This window comes from Homalodisca vitripennis, chromosome 3 (assembly GCF_021130785.1).
Source record: "Homalodisca vitripennis isolate AUS2020 chromosome 3, UT_GWSS_2.1, whole genome shotgun sequence".
NCBI classification, from domain to species: domain Eukaryota; kingdom Metazoa; phylum Arthropoda; class Insecta; order Hemiptera; family Cicadellidae; genus Homalodisca; species Homalodisca vitripennis.
In genome coordinates, this window is record NC_060209.1 from 143,816,198 (window position 1) to 143,836,899 (window position 20,702).

Here is a 20,702-nt window from a genome sequence, read left to right on the forward strand (position 1 = left end):
TTTACAAAAAATATAAAATAATAATTATAAATAATGTATACAAATATTTATTTATAATTGGCTTGGTGTTAACAAAGAAATCTCGAGAACAAATTAACATTAAGACTTGGAATTTGGCATCAATGTCAAGTTCTATTTATGGGTAAGTTCTACCATTCCACGTGATATTTACAAGCTTTAGTGAACATTTTTATCAGTCTTATGGGTAAACATAATGGCAACGAGAATATTGCAAAATAATTACGTTTGCAAACAAACTCTGTGGAATCAAGACGCTTTTTAAGACAATCTTCAGGACCCATCCTTGAATATGCGGCTGTGGTGTGGTCATTTCGTTTTTCTCTGCACATAGATGCCTTGGAACGCATCCAAACTAGAGTAGCCTACTTCGGCTGATTGGGTGTGCAATGGTTATCACGAGGTTCCCGTGGCGGATCTACCGGCGTTAAAATATAGGAGAGATATAATTGACTTCTTTCAACAAACTACTAATAGTAGAAGGTCCTGAACTTCAGGCATCTATTGGCGTCCGGGTGTTGAGAGGAACTAGACTGCCTGCCGCATTGTTTGAGCGAATCCTTCCTACCTCTGGCACTTACTATCATACTAGTATTAATCAATATAATCAGTACGAGTAATAACCAATGACTGCTGAGGGAGGAAACAATCTCGACGCGAATGATCATATACTTACTCTATGTGTCTCCTTCAAAATAAAGTGGGTTAAGGCGCAGTTATAATAAGAATAGGCCTTTCCTCCACAGGATAATTATGGTTGCATATTATTGCAGTATTTATGGCTATCTAATTTTATTGTACTAGTCTATTGAACTAGTAGTGCTATTTGTTGCTAAGTACTTCTTACAACTTAAACCAGTCTACAAGATTAGTAAACCTAAGTTTTTTTTTTATTTCATCATAGATGCACACGATTCTAGTACGCGTATATGTATATTTACTATGGTTGAAGTTCTATTTAAAATTGTAGTATTTGTTACCGTTTTTTTTTACTTGTTATTACTTCCATAGTTTACACTATCGTTGTATAGTAGAGATTTTTGCTGTTTTAACTAATCACACTACTTACTTACTCACTTGCTAACTTTAGGTCTTTATTGTAGGTGTTTATTGTTAAATTGTTGTTTGTTATTGGTTAAGCTGGTTTCGCTATCTATTGCTACGTGAATCGCTGGAAGGTCTATGGCCAAAATATTAAGTTTTACTTGTTACATAATACTTAATTCATTGTAGTAGGGATCATAAGAAAATATGAAATTGTAAATTGGTAAATCGTTGCAATTGATAAATGGAATGAATAATAAACTAGATTTTCGTCACGTTTTGTTGGATGCTTCTGTAGATTACTGTATCGGATTATTTGTATTTAGATAAGAGAGTTTTTTGTTATATGTCTCTCCATGATATTTTGTTGAGCTTTAGCAAAGGTTAAAACTTAAAGTGGTATTGTTGTAACCGTGATGGTAATGAGAATATTGTAGTATAAATAAATGTGTAAACCGTGTACAACCATATGGCAGTAAAACATGTTTCAGTAAAACATGTAAACTACACACTCGGTTTTTCCATATATCCTCAGCGAAGACTGTTACAAATCAACTTGGTATGGCTCAGTCCTACCCTGTAAATAATCTTTTCATACCTCAGACGTGAATAGATAGATTTCCGAACTGTATAGCCTACTAGTTTTTACTTGAGTTGTTTAAAGTGTGTTATTCCCTAATTATGTAACAAGTCTTCTGTAACTTAAATAATCCAAAACTATCCCTATAACCAAATTTAAATTTTCGTACTATCGTTTTATTCATATCAGTTATAGCAGATAAAACCTGTGCAATAATATTAATGTTCTTAGTAGTATTTTATTGATTGTAGAAGTAAATTACATCTTTAAGATATCCAAAAAAGTTTCGAATTGTACATTGTCACCATTGAAAAAATATCTGGCAACATCCATTAATATAATAAAATTGCGTTTGTATTTAAAACTCAATGGTTAATATTTTATAGCCCCTACACTTTATGCTGAATTTATCGTCTACATACAATGATCAGCTGCTAGACGATGTTCAAGATCCGTTCTTCCCAAAGTGTTGCCACAGTTTCTTGCTCAAAGTATCTCAGTTAGGGAGTCCCGGCTGAGGAGTGTTTATTGATTCGACAGCCAGGTGTCTCTCTACCCCTTCTTGTCCATCCTGTCACCTCCGTCCCTAACCGCTTATAGCAAAAAATTTAATTTAACGTGACTTAACTCGTCACCTAGTTTAGGCAAGACAAAAAACTGTAATTACTTATTTTATTTTTATCTTGCTATATAATTACTACTTCATGCCAATTTCTGATGGCCCAAGCTCGGTAGTAAGAATGATCAAATATACACAGATTACATAACATTTTTATACCATTTAACCTTAAATTACTCTATGTCAATATAAAAATGTCTATACTTATTAAACAAGGTAGGTGTATGCCACACACACATTTCGCGTAACCGACTTCGCTGAGATTGTATGCAAAATTTCAAATACAGCTCATTTCATTCTTGAGTTGTACTGCGGACATACAAATAATACATTGTTACATTCCACTTCACTTTCGGCTTCAATGACGCTCAACCAAATCCTCTGGATGGATGTGCACTCATATAACTCATTCTTGTCTATGGAGAAACAAAGTTTCGTACAAAATTTAAAGTCTACAGATGGAACCTGTCTAAATATATATTATGCTGATAGTCCGGCTGCATGTTAAAATTTCGTATAGTTTTGTTCCTTTTTGTTTTGATATTTATTTATTCACGATTTTTGGCTGTCATTATGGTTACATTAACTAATTGTTCACTAGCTCAACCAAATCCTATTGTATAACAATGACATGCACATTAAAATTCTCCAACCTTACTAGTCATAAGCTTCACTAACGTTCAGCCAAAAAGTACTAATATACTTACCAATACTGTATATTCACAAATGTCTATAGAACATTACAGTATTAAATTTTTTAAAAGTTTCTGCCCTGGTTTACTTGTAAGGAGTATTCTGTTTGGTAAAACTTGGTAGATTGAAGCCAAATTATTACTCAATCATTACATGACATTTAGATAACAGTTACTGAAATAAGTTAATAAATAAGCAATTAACTTTGTATTTATTTATATTTAGCTTAACCCGCAACTGTAACTGAGGATGGATTCACTGAATCCGAAATATGCAGATTACGTGTTAAAAATAATAAAAGTTTTAACCGTGCTTAATTTTTATTAATTCAATTAATTTTGACAATATATCTGTAACAGAACGTAGAACAACAGTGAGATTTGATTGTGGTTGTGAACACGGTGTTTATCTATGTACAGTTTTAAAAACCTATTATTACATATCTTGTTTAAAAAAGAAGATATCTTTAGTTGTTAACCCTAATATTTTACTACAACTTTATAGCATAGCGTACTAACTTTCCGAGCTGATAGTTCGTAAAAATATACAGCGGGAACTCATCAGTTATACTGATAATGTAGTAGTTTACATGAAAATATTATGATTCTAAGTTTGACTTGAAATTTCAATATATTTTAATATAGCCTATGTTAATTTAAACAAACTCTCCAATAATATAAGTTTTAATTTTTTGTGAGGCCTTTCTGAATTTTGTATTCAGTTGTGTGGGTCCGAAAATGTTGTCATTGAGTACAAATGGCCTCACAAAAATAAAAACTTATATTATTGGAGAGTTTGTTTAAATTAATGTATAATTTCCAATAAAAAAGGAGCTTCAAGAATGTATCTTTTAATATGTTTATCAATAAAGACATGAAATTAAAAAAGAGCATAAAATATTGAAAGTAGTTTAAGTCGTTTCGTAGTTCTACTTATACCTAAATAAAATAGCTTTTGAAAAGACTGAAAAGCGACTTCACAATGCGCTTTTTATGAATGAAAATAAATGCTGAGAGGTATTGTAAAACCTTAATAAAGCTTCGTTGCGCTATTCAGAACCAACAGCAATGTTTCACTCTCAAGCGGAGCCATTTTGCTTGACGACAACGCTCGACCTCACGTTGTCTTAAGGACGACGGTGGAATTGGACAGCTTTCGATGGAATTGTACCTTTTATTCCCGATTTACAGTTTTTTACAGTTTTCATTTACAAGATTTAATTAGTCTTTCCCCTAAATTATAGAAAATAAAACGATATTGTCGTTAGCAATACATTTTGAGATTTATGTTTCGTCTGTCATATAATGAACTGGTATAATAGTAATTATCTATCTTAAATTGTTATTGTTTTAGCTAAATTTGAAAATATATGAACGACTTTCTTTACAACAATTAAAATAACTTGAAGGAACTCTATCAGGCATTGCTTAGGGGAACCATTTATTCACATAAGATGCACTTACTGGTCTATTAGGGTTAATTGTTGCAGTTGTTGTTCTGGTGTATTGTTACATGTATATGAACCTTTGTTGAATAAAGACATCATTATTAATATTATTGTTATGCATATAATCGCCTTTGCACAATATATAAAAGATTATGGGGTGCTGTACGTTTTTCACATTTCCCAGTAACGCAGCCTGAAGTTGAAAGGAATGGATTAATCTGCGAGACTGAGCGTCCGCTGTTATTTTCAATATCCGAATGTTTACTTTACGAACAATAACAGAAATATGACCCCAGTTTTATATTTCAATAATATCTTAGAGTGAGAATAGAAGTGAAAAACTCTCGTACTAATCGACTATAATGATTATACTAGTAACTAACTGACAAACATATGAAATATATATATATATATATATATATATATATATATTTCATTTTCATGTATATATATTTATATTTTCATAAATATAAAAAATGCCCGATTAAAAATTATTCGCATTGGAATATAACGTAGTACTAGTATAATTATATGATACATGCTCGTTTAAATTTGTATAGCCTACATAAAAGGTACATAATCAGGTAGCAACCATACATAATATAATATAGTATTCTCTGGATAATTTTAAAACAGTTTTTAAAATTTAGTTCATGAAAGTTCTGTCCATGAAGTGCCTTAGTGTTGGGAGATGAAAAGTTAGCACGTGTAACTTGCAGAGATCATAGAAATTGCCAGCGTGATCTACATACATGTGGAGATCGTGTCTCGTATACTGAGTGTGTTTACTTGGAAATCTAGTCTCTACTGAATCCAACTTAAATTATCATCATAAATTACTCTTTAGGTCGATAGTTGAGGACAGGAAAGTAAACAGACTATATTTAAAGGCAGATTTACACGAATCTTCTATTATTCGTCTATCTAAAAAAAGCTGTCTATTTATCTGCTCAGAAAAAATTTTATTCTAAAGATTTTGATGTGTGCAACTTAGGTATTTATGGTCAGTTTGTAAGCAAAATATTAGATTTTTTATAATACAACCTCATTCTACGTTGTACGTGACATCTTGAGCCCACACTTTGATAGTGTACATTCTATCTTGTTACTTTATACGAGAGTTGTTGAACCTAATTGTGTCAGTAATTTAACTTACATAGCATTATACGCTAACCTACGTTTAAAATAGTATTGAAATTTATTTAATAAAAATTATTCAAATTCTATGTAAGTAACCTTGTGTAGTTGGAAGCACTTGTTTTCTAAACAGCTTTCAATTGCTGAATGATAACTGCAGTTACAAGTATTACAGTTTTAAAATTAGTCGTATTACAAATACTGTTTTTAAAATTTCAAACATTAGAGTCTGGTTTCATTAATAACAAAGAATGAATGCTTCAAGATAATGGCAATGAAGGTACAAATTGTGTCATGGGATTAAAAACCTAGAACCATTACCTCGGACCAACGAATATGCCGAAATAATTAAAAAATAATGTCAAACAGAAACATAAAAAGAAAGCTTGAGGGGGGGGGATGAAGAAAATGAAGAAGAGTTTTATAGACCTGGCATACATGAATTTTGTTAAAAATGGGATGTTGAGATGTAATGGCATTGTACAAAAAGTTTACATTTTCAATACAGGAACACCTTTGTTAGAAACTATTAAAGTTATTTTATAGTTTTGTAGTACACTGACCCGAGTATATTTGTAGTACACACATTTAAGTCATTTTGATGTATATAAACGAATTTAAAAAAATATTATTATTTATTTATGTTATTATAAGGCAATTTAAAACATTAAAAATATGTCATAAGTAAAAGTTATGGGTTGAAAAAATAATAAAGGGGAAATTCAAAAGTCTTATTTTATAAATCTTTAAAACTTAAATGTAATAGCTCAACTACCTCTGATAATGATTTCTAAAACACAAGAAATTAACGTGGCGCTAAGAACTCAAGACTCCCTTCAGGGATTTGATAAAATTATTCCCCTAATGAATGAAATTCACATGTATCATATTTTAGAAATAATTTCTGCATAGAAGAAGCCACGCAAGATGTAAAGTATGAATGGGTTGTTAGAGGATCTCTCATTGTAAAGCTCCATTTTCCTCGTTTTAAGTGATTCATCAAACGTGTTTGAATTGAATTTCCTCAAACACTGACGTTTTCCCTCGGCTGAGCAGGATCTGATACAATAACACGGCTAACCGGGTCCCAATTATCTGCCTTCCTCGCCACGCCACGGGCGGTCACCTTGTTAATTGTATTTCCAACTAACTAACAAAGCGTTAACTGCTAACTACAATAAAGGTGCATAAACCTCCCTTTCTCATAGGCCTAGATAATTTATTCCTACAGCGTACTTAAAGCTAGGATGAATATTATTTTTAATTTTCATACAAAACTATAAACAGTTTGGATCACGTAGATAAAACAATTACGTTTTTCTCAGTTGTAAATTAATTACGTTAATTAATTAATGTTATCTATCTATTATCTGTTCCTATACGAACGCTCTTTCATCCTTATAAACAATTTAAGGACTTTGGAAATAGGTTGTTCAAACATAATTTAAGATCGGGAGTCGAGATTACAAAGATCTGAATATACTCCTTCCCTAAATTATATTCGTAACATTCAGATAAAACTTTCACATTGAAATTATATTACTTAATACCTCATGTCATAAATTTAATATGATTCCTCTTTCATTATATTTTAATGCATGACACTTACTAGCTTCCAAGCTTTGGTCTAACTCATATCAATTGCTCTATTTTAGTAAAAAAAAAAATCAATATTGCCGTAACATTTTCGCTCTTTTGAAATTTTACTGGCCCGTCACATGATCATAAAAGTTCGTCACATAAAAGTTTATTACATTCCTTCTTCAAAACTTTCTGTAGGCCAGATAAATGAAAATATCCATCCATATATTAGTCATCCACACCACCTTCTCTCTTGCACTTTGAGCAAGATAATACCATTCTATTTTTCATTTTATTCCGATATTTATCTGAAGTCTCCCGCACAGTAACTTGCTTTCCTACTACCGTGAAGTCTGTAAGCATCTTTCAGATCATCGTTCATGTTATAAACCACTATCGCAGTCCTCTTCCTTGAGGGGTTTCCATTTTTTAGCCAGACTCTTGCAGAACCTTCTGTTTCATCAAACTTTATAAAAATACCTCCTTCTGCTATCACGCTGCTTCTGATACTAGCCAGCCTCGTAGTCTGCATTCCAATCTCATACTTAACCAGCTTCTTTAGTGTAACCAAATCGTAAGATTTCCATCTTCCATTTTTCTTGACTCACAATTACTAGTATAACCGTTTCTTTCGTACTTCTTACTTCGTCTCTTGTGGTCTTCTAATATTCTTGAGGAGACTTAGTGAGATGTATTGATGACTTCCTACATGGACAGGCGATAGAGTTCTTGTAAGTTCGTATTGAAAATCTTGGCTGTACGACTTACAAGTGTTTTTGTTATACTGAGGAACTCCTCTGGACCGAAAAATTGAATGACTAACGTAGGCACGGTGAGGCTACTTACGCCAACCGTCCCTGTCGACGCGAATGTTTAAAATTCGTTCCAACAGCTCCTAATAACCTTGGATACGTGACTCATGTAACACCTTACCACTAGATTTTCCCAAGCACTACGATCAAATATAAGGACAAACGACCTAATAACCCTGGCGTCAGAGCTGGACGCGAATCTAGTTTTAAGGGAATTTGAATCCCTACGTTTTCAAAAGACTGTTTTAACACACCGCACATGATTAGTGTATAACAAAAGCTTCGTTGTCTTAGACATATAGTTAAGTTCTAATAACAAAGAGACTCGTATCGCACAGAATATTCTGAGCCTGAGAGTCCAGCCTCTCGTTAACAATCTATGGTTGATTGTACTTAACATCCAGGCCCTACGATTAATCTTTGTTAAGATGATTTTCTTCTTACCGATCTATTACAGTTATTTACGTGTTAAGGTTTGTAATGAAATGGAAAGTATCACTGATTGCAGGATATAAGAAAAAGGGAGTAACGAAACCAGAGCTCTTATATTTTTATATAAGACATTTTTTTTATAACAGAATGAGGTTTATTCGTAAAGTTATGTCTCTAGCGCTTTTGCTAAAATGGCCTAAATAGTTAAAAGTATATCAAGAAACTTTAACAAGAAAAGCGAGATGCATGCAAATTAATTACATCATTAAATCCATATGTTTCCCGTAAATACAAGGCCAAAACTAAGGCCGTAAAACTATTTGAAGTTCAACATAACTCATGGGTAAACTTACAGTCGGCCCTTAATCAATATTGTATAATTTATCTCACAAACGCAGAGCTCTCACAGAACTAATGATCTGTTGGCATATGTAGTGTAAAATGTCACATTTTAATGCTTTACTTGGCACATCTAATATTTGTAAGTAGTGTGTGCCTGTGTAAGCGATCATGAACGGAAAGTCAAGAGTATAAAGTGTTTACTAACACTTGTTGTATGTATACATGTCGTAAAGCAGAGTAACCAATGTCACTTTAGCTAAAGCATTGCAGTTTACGACACAGTTAGTTTTCCTAATGTTCTGTAGCCTCTGGCTGTTTTATTTAATATATTTTATAATGCTGCTTTGATATATTTGTAATGGAATTTGTAATACCACAGTACAATACATAGTTACCACGTTGAAATTAAATCTGGTTTAAGAAGTATACCAAAATATTTATTGTTAGTAATTTTGTTCGCAACTACCAACACCATTTAAATTAAGTTTCAAAAATACGTAATTTAAATCAAATTATTTTATAATACATTTATTTTACGTTAATAAACTTTAGGAAATGATAATTAATGCTAAAATAGAGAAAACGTTCCTGTAAACACAAGGAATTCTTCGGTTGCAGGAGTCCTAAAATGCTTCGCTTTCGGTCTCAGTACATATATTTGTGTTGTTTACTTAAATACTCACAACTCAAAAATTTCTTAAACCAGTAGGTTTGCAATTTTGCGCATGTCAATTTGTATTGTAGACAGAACATTTTGTAAAAGGTAAATATAATACCTTGACTAGTTACAAACATAGCCGCAGTTTAACAATTATAATGCTAAATTTAATGAAAACAATATTAGATAAGCTATGAAAAGCAAATAAAACAGCTTGTTAAATGATGAAATGTTTTACACTTCTATTGTTATGATCGGTTCCCAAATAACGGAAAATTTGTATTTTTACTAACAATATAATTTTAAATTGTTTTACAAATAATATAATATCATATAATAGAAGTTAAACCCTTTTAACAGCTGGTCCTAAATCAGCTGATTGCCCTCTTATGTATGAATGCATTCTTGATCCTGTCATTGTTAATGTGAATGTATTGTTCGCATATTTCCATTTCGTTCAAAATAAAGTTTAGTTATTCTCTGTTTTACGAACTGAGTTATGTCTTTAACGTTACTTGATTTATTGAAAATGGCAGCTAATAATAATGTCTATTCCTATCCGGAGAAAGCTGACATGCATTTAAGGTATGGGCTAGCACGCTGCAACAGTTCTGAAGCTAGACGGTTGTAATAAAAGAACTTTTCTAACAGAATGTACCCATTGTCTAAAGAGTTTTCAACTATACAGCAACGTCTTCGTGAAACTGGTTCTTTTGCGTCTAATCGACACAATAATGCCGGTAAACCACGATCCACTAGAACTTCAGAGTTTTATGACATGGTACTTGATAACATTTATGAAAACCATTAAAGAGTACCAGATAAATTGCGATATACGTAAATTCCGACAACGCCCTTGTTTCAAGGTTCTTGGAGAGCAACTGTTACATCCTACCATATTCCGAAAGTCAAATTCTGATGCCTCATAACTACGATCCTCGTGTATTCATTTTGCACTAACGATACATAGTTATTAATAAATAAATCTAGTAAATGAAAACTGTCATAGGTATTTAACATTTGTAAAATGAGTAATGCATAAATATATCTTTATTATGTGCTCATAGTGTATTTTTGGGCAGATATATGATCTATAGTCAGATAGATGAATGTATAAAAAATTGGTAATAGGAATCACTGAAATTTCAAAATGAAAATAAACTCAAATTTAAAACAGATTACCTCTAAACAATGTTAATTATTTTATAGTATATAATTTTGTAGTTGTTGATTTTTTCGCGTTAAATGCTTCCGATAACCATTGTTAAATTATTTCATCCTATAACATAAAACGATATAGAATAAAGATAATGGTTTACCAACTTTATTTTTTTAAGGTAACAGCTCAGCATCACTGTGTTTTGATTAGGGGCGTGAGATGGGTGCAAAATATACATTAGCTAACCTCACTCTCTTTCAATATATCTCCATCGAATACAGGCTTACAATTTCGCGGTTTATCGGCTTCAAGGATTAAAACATGACCCAATCTCCACCAAATTGTTTGTACACCTTCACTCTCGGTGTGTTTTCAATTATTCCTGAATGAAATGTCAGTTTCATTCTTAGTGGCACATCAATATTCAGTAAAAATCAACTGTGACAGTTAAACATCGTAAGCTACCTATTCACTTCAAATTTAATAATTTATCAGGTTATTTAAACAGTTTTCTATGTACTTGCCCAATCGATTAGACCAAAAGTGGTTGACAGAGGCACCAAAATAGTCTAAAGAACTTACTGCTGGGCCTAGGCGCTTTCTCAAACAAATAAGTGTAATATTTGTACTTCATTATAATTAAGCAAAAAGAATTTTATTACATAAGTTGTAATTCTGACAATTGTAATGGTTGTTGCAGGTTGTTCGAGGAGCACGAGGAGTTACTTGACCTGTTCACAAGGTTCAGGGAACTCAAAACGCGGGACGCTCAAGCCAACTCAATGGAGTTACAAGAACACGCAACAAAGGTCATGTCCACGCTAGACGAGGGCATCAAGGAGCTAGACGATCTCGATTCCTTCTTTGAGTACCTTCATCAAATTGGAGCTTCACACAGAAAAATCCCCGGCTTCAAACCGGACTATTTTTGGGTAATACTTTTTAAAATTTAATTACTGCAGTTATGGTAAAATGGTAATAAGTACATGAAGATGTGATGTTCTTCGCAAATATAAGAGCTTGCGGAGCCAGTCCTCTAATATAATCTGCTTGTATAAATTAAGTTTTAAATCGTTAAGTGCAATATTCCATATTTATACAAAGAAGTGTATCCTATTTGACTTTCTTAGATATACTACACACATGAACCACACATACTGAAAAGCTATCCTTTAACTAATGCTAGTCTTATCTAGTTGAGGTTTAGCATATTTAATATGAGATTAGGTTCTTAATAATTTGATGATTTTAATACAACCGACATATAGTAACACTTAAAAGTGTTAAGTATTATTCTTTCTTAGATTTTGTTTTTATATTTCATAGATTATTTGGTCCCTTAACGGGGAATCAAATGTGTGTGTATAATCACAACAATAATCACATTTAAATTGTCTTTCTATTAATTTCTTTATCGTCTAAATAGTGATTTAGACCAAATTTCCTTTTGATTTTTTTATAAATTAAAAGTGTTTATTTCTTATTTTTCTAATTCAATTATCTGTTTATATTCTTTATATTTGTATACACCTTCTACGCTATATTCTTCTAAGTCCATGCAACAAGAAAACAATGAATTAATACATTTATTAATGAGAAATTAAAAAGAATTCAAAATCGATTTAGTATAAATTGTTCAAGTTATTTTCACTTAATGTTCTATGAAATCTTCAAGTATTTTAAGTTTAAAATCATGATCGATTTGCTCGCTGCTTTTTTAAACTAGCGTGGTTTGACAGCTGAGGATAGTCTGGCGTAATAATTGATCTTAGGTAACTCCCCACGTTTTGAATGAGCATTGTTCACTCTTTGGAAGGTATTTCCGATTTCGACTCTGTTTGGGATCTACTGATTTGTCATACATTGCAGCACATTCAGATCTTCGCAATAACTGCCCCGTATGCAGAGTGGAAGAAAACTGACCCAAATCGCATGGCCAAAAAACTCCTCCTTTTGTTTGGCAACGTACCCGTTGGAAAACAAATGCTCCTTTCCTTGACCTGTTATATGGCCCAGTGATGGGTACGTCGACTTTCCCGGCAGCCTCCCAGTATGAATCCATATCTTTGTTGACAGTTATGGTCTGCTTAGCATTAGAGTCCATGAAACAATGCCACTTTATATAGGATATATAGAAGATATAAATGACAAACAGAAGATATAAGCAAACAGAGCTACAAAAAATTAAAATCTAACACATTAAAAAAATACTACAACCAAGATAAAAACCAGATGAAAAGTAGCATAGCGACCTCCCTTTTCTTACCTATTTGAGAAATTGGTTTGTAAAAAAGATGTATCTGAGTAACACACGATAGTAAAAGGCAGTTTTAATTGAGATAAATCAGAAAACAAATCTTTAATTTTCTTATACTTCATTATTTAACTATTCAAGAAGTATACACTGTACAAAAAGAGCAGCTTAAAATAAAATACTCATTTCTTTACATCATATCTGAGTACAAATGCAACGAGAGAGAGAGAGAGTTGGGAACCTTCATAAATTAATAAGTTTAATGTATCACATAAATGAGTAAGTTGTATTTGTTAATAACTTGCTTATGATGCAGCTTTACTGCGTGTGGAACGTTAGAGTTTGTTAAAAGTTAAATCCCATTGAGTAATGTTACAGAAGAAATATCCAGGGCTGCTGAAACAAGCAGGTTGACAACCAGATAATTACGAGGTGGCTTTGAGTGAAGCCAATTAATAACTTTGAAACACCCAGAAGACAAGTCGGTTGCTTGGAACTGACAGTCAGCTCTGCGAGTTGTAAAGATTACAAGAGTAAACTGTTATACCAAGGGGTTTTCATCATTAAAGAGGATAAACCTAATTTCTACAAAACTCATCAATGATGCTCTAAAGAGAAATATAAATTACTGATTAAAAAAGTATCTGATGATCTGAGTAATCTTAAAAGCCGTGTGTTTGAAAAAAGGTAAACAAAAAAGTTTGAAACGTTGTTCAAGCAGTTTGAATTAAGGTTTGTCTTAAAAGAAGGCGATTTTAAAGCTGAGTACCCAAATACAATACCCAAAAGTTATAACCATTTTACATTATAGCTGAATCAGGAATATATTGCAAGAAAATATTTTATGGCAACTTATACCAGCCATTATTTTTTATTAAGAATGTCAGCAGCGTACGCAAAACATGTGACAGCGAACTAAATTCTGTCATTAGGTACGAATATTAATACAAGATGTTGTTGGAATAGAACTACTATAATTAGGTTTGAGCGTTTCTTGACGCAAAGAATCAATCCCATGCCTTTTCCTCTTTTTTAAGAATTTATTTTCACTGTGATTTTTATAGAGGAGTTTTTATGACTAAAATGTCAAATGCAAAACTCTGTATCCCATTTCCAGATGAAATGTGGAACATCAGTGAGACGAACAAGTAATCGAGCTGTGAGAAATTACCTCTCGTGAACAAGCACACAAACGATATGTCATCGGTAGAATAATGTTTCGTGCTTTATCATCAGAGCTAAAAAATGTAACGATCAAAGCATGAATATTCATTTCACATTAAACATGCCTGTACGATATGAGTTAAGTATTTATATATCCTTCACTGTGTATTTCAAAGTACCCTATTATAAATTGTACATTTTTTGTTTTACCTCCCAACTATTCAGCATTTACAATTAGAACAAAGAAGACAATAGATTCTGTTTTATTTATTATGAGATGTTATCCAATGCCCGCCTTAGAATTGTATGTAAAAGAATTAAAGAAATAACATTAACGGCAGTCCATACTTAGATTTAAAGAGGCCTGTCAGTTTAATAGCTTTAGTTTTAAAAATCCATACGTTTTATGCTATACCAATTTGAATACTCAGAAGAATCAAGAATAACAGAAATAAATAAATTAGAGCTTTCTTTCAAGAACTAATAAAATCTTGTAACACTGAAGTTTACAAGTTACAAACAATTTTCATATCGTCTTTATGTTAATTTGTTATATTACTTCAATTTGACTTGTAACAAATATATACTTTTTTATATTTTTTTATGCAAAGTTTCAAACGTTTTCAGGAATCATAGTTATCTGCCAAGGTGGTCACTGTTTGCAAATGAATAGAATCTAATAGTTTTGAGTTTGGCCGTATTGGAAATATTATAAAGTTGATATAAGTTCACTTTGGCGATTTTACAACTTCCTCGTCCAAGAGCTTCACACCAAAAAATTCAAAGTTGCATGAAAACTTAAGAGCTTAAATCTAGACATAAGAAAGTAACCCGAAACCTTATATTATCATGAAACTCCTAATTTTCCTGGAAAATAAATTCAACCGCGAAAACTAAAAGTAATCTGAAACCAGAAAAGATTCTTTAAACAAAAAAAACTACTTATAAGCCTAAAAGTGACCTCAAATCCAAATTAAAAAGGACCTCAAATTGATTCTTCAAATATAACTTTTTATTTAAAGGAATACAATTTATTATAAAAAATTATAATTTGTGTTATAATAAAATGTTGTATTCCTTTATACTAGTGATACTACAATAAACCGTTTTTCCATAGCTCCAAGATTCTACGTTCAACATGGCACTCAAGCCTAGTGATCTAAACAGACTTATAATTTGTGAAGTGCCTGATGATGGAATATTTGATTCAGAAAGGCCTCGCACGAAATAAAAAATTATATTGGAAAATGTTGTATTCCTTTATACTAGTGATACTACAATAGTGTTTCCAATGCTCCAAGATTCTACATTGACTAATATGATACAGAAACTCGAAAAGCCGTTCCTGGAAGCAGTAAAACCTTTGATAGACATATCAGTTGTTCCTTACTAAATATTGTTTAATATGTTACAGAAAATCGAAAAGCCGTTCCTGGAAGCGGTAAAGATGACGTTGGGCGACCGGTACACGGATAACGTGGAGAACATCTACAAGATCACGATCAAGCTGATCATAGAGACTCTGGAGAAGGGATACAAGGGCTCGTGAAGCTAGGACTAGTAGTGACAGTGTGGTGGAAGTATCAGTGACTGGCAGTAGCAGTTACACGGAGCTGGTCACAGTGTTCTAGGTCAAGTGCTGGAGAGGGTACTCTCTACTCAATGAATAAAAACTCTTTTGTTTATCAGTTACTATATCATTTTTTAAATGCTGTCGGGGTCATGTAAGACTTTCAGTTTCGTAAATAACTACTAGTTTTTAATTGTGTCCCAGTGGTGTAAATGTATACGGGTGGAGATTAATGTTACACATATTTTGCTGTCAGTACATCATTGGATAGTTCTAAACAGTTGCTAATGTCTTTAGATGTAAAATTAACCTTATTGCTTTGTTTAAAAATTTTACTTGTTTATTGACGATTCCGACAGCGACGAACCAAGGAATTCCTTAAGAATCCCGCCGACAAGAACCAAACATAACCTAGGAACTAAAAGACTTGATCTGGACAGCAAGAGTGTACCTTAATGAGTGCAATAGGTTATGTCCACGATACGTCGTGTACATTAACTATCATACACTCTTCTCCATTTATACGTATTCCGTTACCTTTCACTGTATAAACAAAAACCATAAGCGCATCAATTTCCACCACATGTATCCACATATTTTGTATAAATATCATCATCATGCATCCGAACCAGTTAGAGGCTAGGACACATTGTATGTTTGGCTGTTATTTAACGAGTATTGTTATCGGGGTTTCAATCATTAACGCTTTTATTTTAGATGTTTTTGTTTCACTGCTTCCAAAGCATTGTTACAAAGTGTTTTATGTGTGATATGGTTGTAGAACAGAAGAACGATCGTAAAAAGTGTTAAATTGATGTTCGTAAAGTCAAAGTATCATCATAGTGATTTATTGTACAGACGTGTTTATAGCTGTTTGTAAATTAAGGTAAAAAATCATATTCAGTCACGATTTTGTTGTTACTTATTGATTTAAAAAGTATTTTTTAATATGACTAAAAAGGTATTTATTTATACGTATAGCACGGGAATCAAAGTAGAATATCGTAAGTCAGAATTAGACGCTTATTTATAGCTTACGTTACATTTAAATTTAATTAGTTCTGATTTCGAAACTGTCATTTACTTGGTAAAAAACTAAAAACCGATCTTCCTGCGTACAGTTATGTAAATAGCCCCAATGCACTCCCACCGTGTAACAAACAATATCTGAATAGTAGGCCTAAATTACAGAATACGTTTTTACTCCCTGTGTTATCCAGAAATGTGCCCACTGTTTAGAAACAAAGTCAAAATAAATAAAACGAATAAACGTCAACCAATCAAACACATTATTGTTTGAATATTTTAAACAGTTTTTCATTAATGTAATTATAACTTTGAATATGTGAATGTAATTTTACTTAGGGAAATGCTTTGACAAACCTAATGAAAACACATTGCAATTTTAAGCCATAAAAAGTACATTTATGTTATCACTAATGAACTCAACTACGTCACCACCTCTTTGGTATGTTACTTGTTAATCCTCGGTTCGCACGTGATTAACACTCTGTTAATGTTAAAATAAGAGGTTTTAAACAGAGTAACATTAAGTAACCCTCGTATAAAGGATATAATCGTTGTTTCATTTATTTGATGTTTCTAAAACAACAGAAAAATAGATTTTTTTCCATGATCCATTAATTTAACACAATTAAGGTAAACAAATGAAAATGGACCAAATAGCAACATAGGCAACGTTATATTGTTTTCCATTTCTTACCAACATCCACACATTCCTTTTTGCTATTCTTCAGTAGAACAAGTTATCCTCTTCCCATAATACATTACTACATCTGGCTTCAATTTCCTATTCATTAACGATAGTTCCTCTAATTTCTGAATGAGTTATACAGTTTTCAATGCCTTTTCAAAGTAGTGAATTTTAACACTCATAGTAACAATATGTATATTGTATGATTTAAGTAATTTATTTTATTTTATTTTAAATACAATATTATGACAACTTGTGTTAGTGTTTTATACGCGAAGCAAAACTTTTCCTGCAGTTCTGCTAAATATCTCGAAGTTAAAACTAACGTTAAATGTATATTTTATGCTAAACATTTAAAACTAATAACAAGTGCAGTTTATAACATTATAACTATCTTTATTTGTTTTTATGACCTAACTTGTTGCTAAATGTTAAAAGGACTTACTCATTTATATAAAATTTCTCTGAACCCTACATTTTTGCCTAATTTCGTAAGTGCGAACTATATGTAGAAATATCAACATTAGTAGAGAAATATGGCAATAGGTTTCTTTCTTTTCAGATGTTACTAAACACATTTTACATTAGTTAAAGTGAATTTTTCAATTTTTTTTTCATGGTATTGAAACAGAATTGATAAAAGGATACTATTTTATGTTTCCTAATAAGGATTTTAAAAACTTTTATACTTTCAATGCGCTTTTTAGTTAAAAATACATGCAGATGAAGAAAAGGCACAGAAAATGTATGTAAATACACTTCATAAAATCCAAGAATCAATTCTACAAAGCATGCAGTGTTATGGGATATTCAGTACAAAATATACAAGAACTAAGAAAAAGCTGCCTCCTTTATAATTAACTGACAACTCAGGAAAGTCAATTTGCCACCACACCAGTGAAATTCCCTAACCAGTGGTGTACTCTTGTTTTAGGCAAGTTAGAATTTCGTTTCATGTGTGCAGTTTGGTTAAAAATTGTACAAAAAGTAATCCTGTTTTCCGTACAAAATCATCTTTTTATACCATAAAAGGTACATTTTTATTTAAAAATGACTTTTTTAACTTCAATTAGACTTATTAAAGAGACGGTCTTTCTCGTAGCAGTACTAGTATACGACATGTCTGAGCAGGCGTGTGTATGTCTGGTAGGAGGGGTATCGTGTTAGATGTCGTGGGTTTAAAGGCATGTGTCGTCGAGAAAATGCAACGTCCTATTTTAGCAGATCGTTACAAAAAATACCCCCTCCAGCAATACCTGTCTTCCTGGAACTCATTGCAATTGTCTTACATAATTCACTCATGACATAACAAAGACATATTTAATCCCTTCAATATTCTCATCTTCAGACGTACCGTAACATTCTACCGTTGCATCAACTGGGGATAGATAACTTTACAGAGATGTGTCAATATTCTGAGCTAACGACCTGGAAAACGTAAGACAATAGCCTTTCATCAGCAAACGTATCCACTACACCGTATACATAACCCTGTACACTTCTAGATACTAGGCGTAACATTTTTAGTTTGGTTAATATTTATATAGTTCTTTGGTGTAAAAATATATAAATAAGCGTGATATAAACGAAATTATTTATTATAAAAAGTGTTTTATTTCCAACCTGCTTTTCCTTTATCATGTAACCGTATTCATGGTTGAATTTAGGTTGTGATCTTTAGGAGTGCAATCATAATGAAGTGTTACAGATGTTCCATGATTGAATGCAAACATAAAAGCACCAAATTGATTTGATTTGAGACCAAATATTTTTTATTTATTTTGTTCAGCTCTAGTTCTTTATATTTAACAGGAACCCGTTCGCAGTATTATTACAGACATACACTTACCTAGTAATGGTTGTTTTAAATACATGTCTCACTCTCCTGTGGTTTTGAAAAATTCTGCATCAATGTTTTTTAGAGGGGGCACCCCTTTCTTAAAGCCCATAAATCGACCAATTCCACAAATATATACAAGAAATATAGGTAAATATTAAGATCAGCGACTACCGCTCCGATCGCCGTAAGGTTTTTCGTACTAACACAGGTGAACGTAATTTCACCGAAAAAAATCGAAATATAATCAAAACTGATAGTTCTGCTAAATCACTACAAGGACGAGAACTAATTCTCTAGATCTCTTTTACTAAACAGAGATGAGTCTGAGAAGATAAAGTAACGTTTATTTAGATTAGATAAATGAACGCAGACTTTGCATGATCTAGGAGGACATAGTTCTCTAACACAAGTATCTAATTAATTACGTTTTAGCGTTACTATATAGCATATGCAGTGTAATTATAGTTCCAAACTTCCTGTAATTTTTTACTATATGAAAACAAACAATTATTTTTTTAACATAAAAATATTAAAATAAAAGAATCAAAACATACATACAAAACCACTACAAACAGATGTGATGAATTTAATATTGTTTTACCGACACATGAACTATCCATGGAAATAAAAATGCATCTGCATAATGCCTTAAAAGTGCATCAAGAGTATTTTCTGATGCAAAGTAAAAAATAAAGTTGTAACAAATACATTTGTATTGTGTATAATCCATCGCAAGGTACAACTGCGAAATTCCACACTACAAAAATTACTTTCCAATGCGCTGTGTAAAAGAAATAATTAATTTATAAATGATTAATTATTATTTTTGTCCTGTGTAGTAATAAAATAATAGATTAATAATATAAGCATTTATTGTTATGCTCCTACTAAGAGTAACAATAATAGCATATTACTCGTAGTACCTCTCATACCGGAACTTAAACAAAAAATGGATTAGCATGTCTGTTATTCTACAATAAAACGTACCTTACATGTAATTTACTTAAATTATTACAGTATTCATCTCGTCATATTAAAGTTCGTAATTTAAATGTGGCATTAAGTTTGAAGAACTGTAAGATATGGCATAAAATACCAAGTGAGCACGTGAGTCGGCCTTCTTTTAGTGGTAAAAAAGACCAGACTTACTTAGAAAATAGTTAAGAATAACGTATAAGAATATTATGATAAAATTATTTAAAAAAAAAAATTAACTTTTCTATCAAGAGTCCAACATACTGGAAGATGTGGTGCCCTTTGACCCCTAAATCAACAGGTTTCTGCCTTGGACCAATATGAACCAAGTTTTACATCTCTAGGATCGTTCTATTAAAACTTACCTAACAGACTGGAAGATGTGCTGCCCCTTGACATTTTGACCTCTAAATCAATAGGGTTCTGTCTTAGACCAACATGATCTGAGTTACCTAACGGACTGGAAGATTTACTGCCCTTTAACCGTTTGACTTCTATAACAATAGGTTTGTGCCTTGGAACAACATGAACTTATGTACAAAGTTTAAGATCTCTAGGATCTTTCTATCAAGAGTTACCTAACGGACTGGAAGATTTACTGCCCTTTAACCGTTTGACATCTATAACAATAGGTTTGTGCCTTGGAACAACATGAACCTACTT

At 32.0% G+C, this 20,702-nt stretch overlaps 1 protein-coding gene across 1 annotated transcript in view; it reads left to right on the forward strand.

The window, feature by feature from the left end:
* LOC124357614 (neuroglobin-like) overlaps window positions 1-18,831 on the forward strand; it is a 165,994-nt gene extending 147,163 nt beyond the window's left edge. Inside the window, exons 2-3 of the mRNA XM_046809554.1 lie at window positions 11,223-11,454; window positions 15,355-18,831. Coding sequence (XP_046665510.1) covers window positions 11,223-11,454; window positions 15,355-15,489 — 367 coding nt within the window. The 3' untranslated portion in view covers window positions 15,490-18,831. The remainder of the gene's footprint in view (window positions 1-11,222; window positions 11,455-15,354) is intronic.
* Window positions 18,832-20,702: the final 1,871 nt, after the last annotated feature.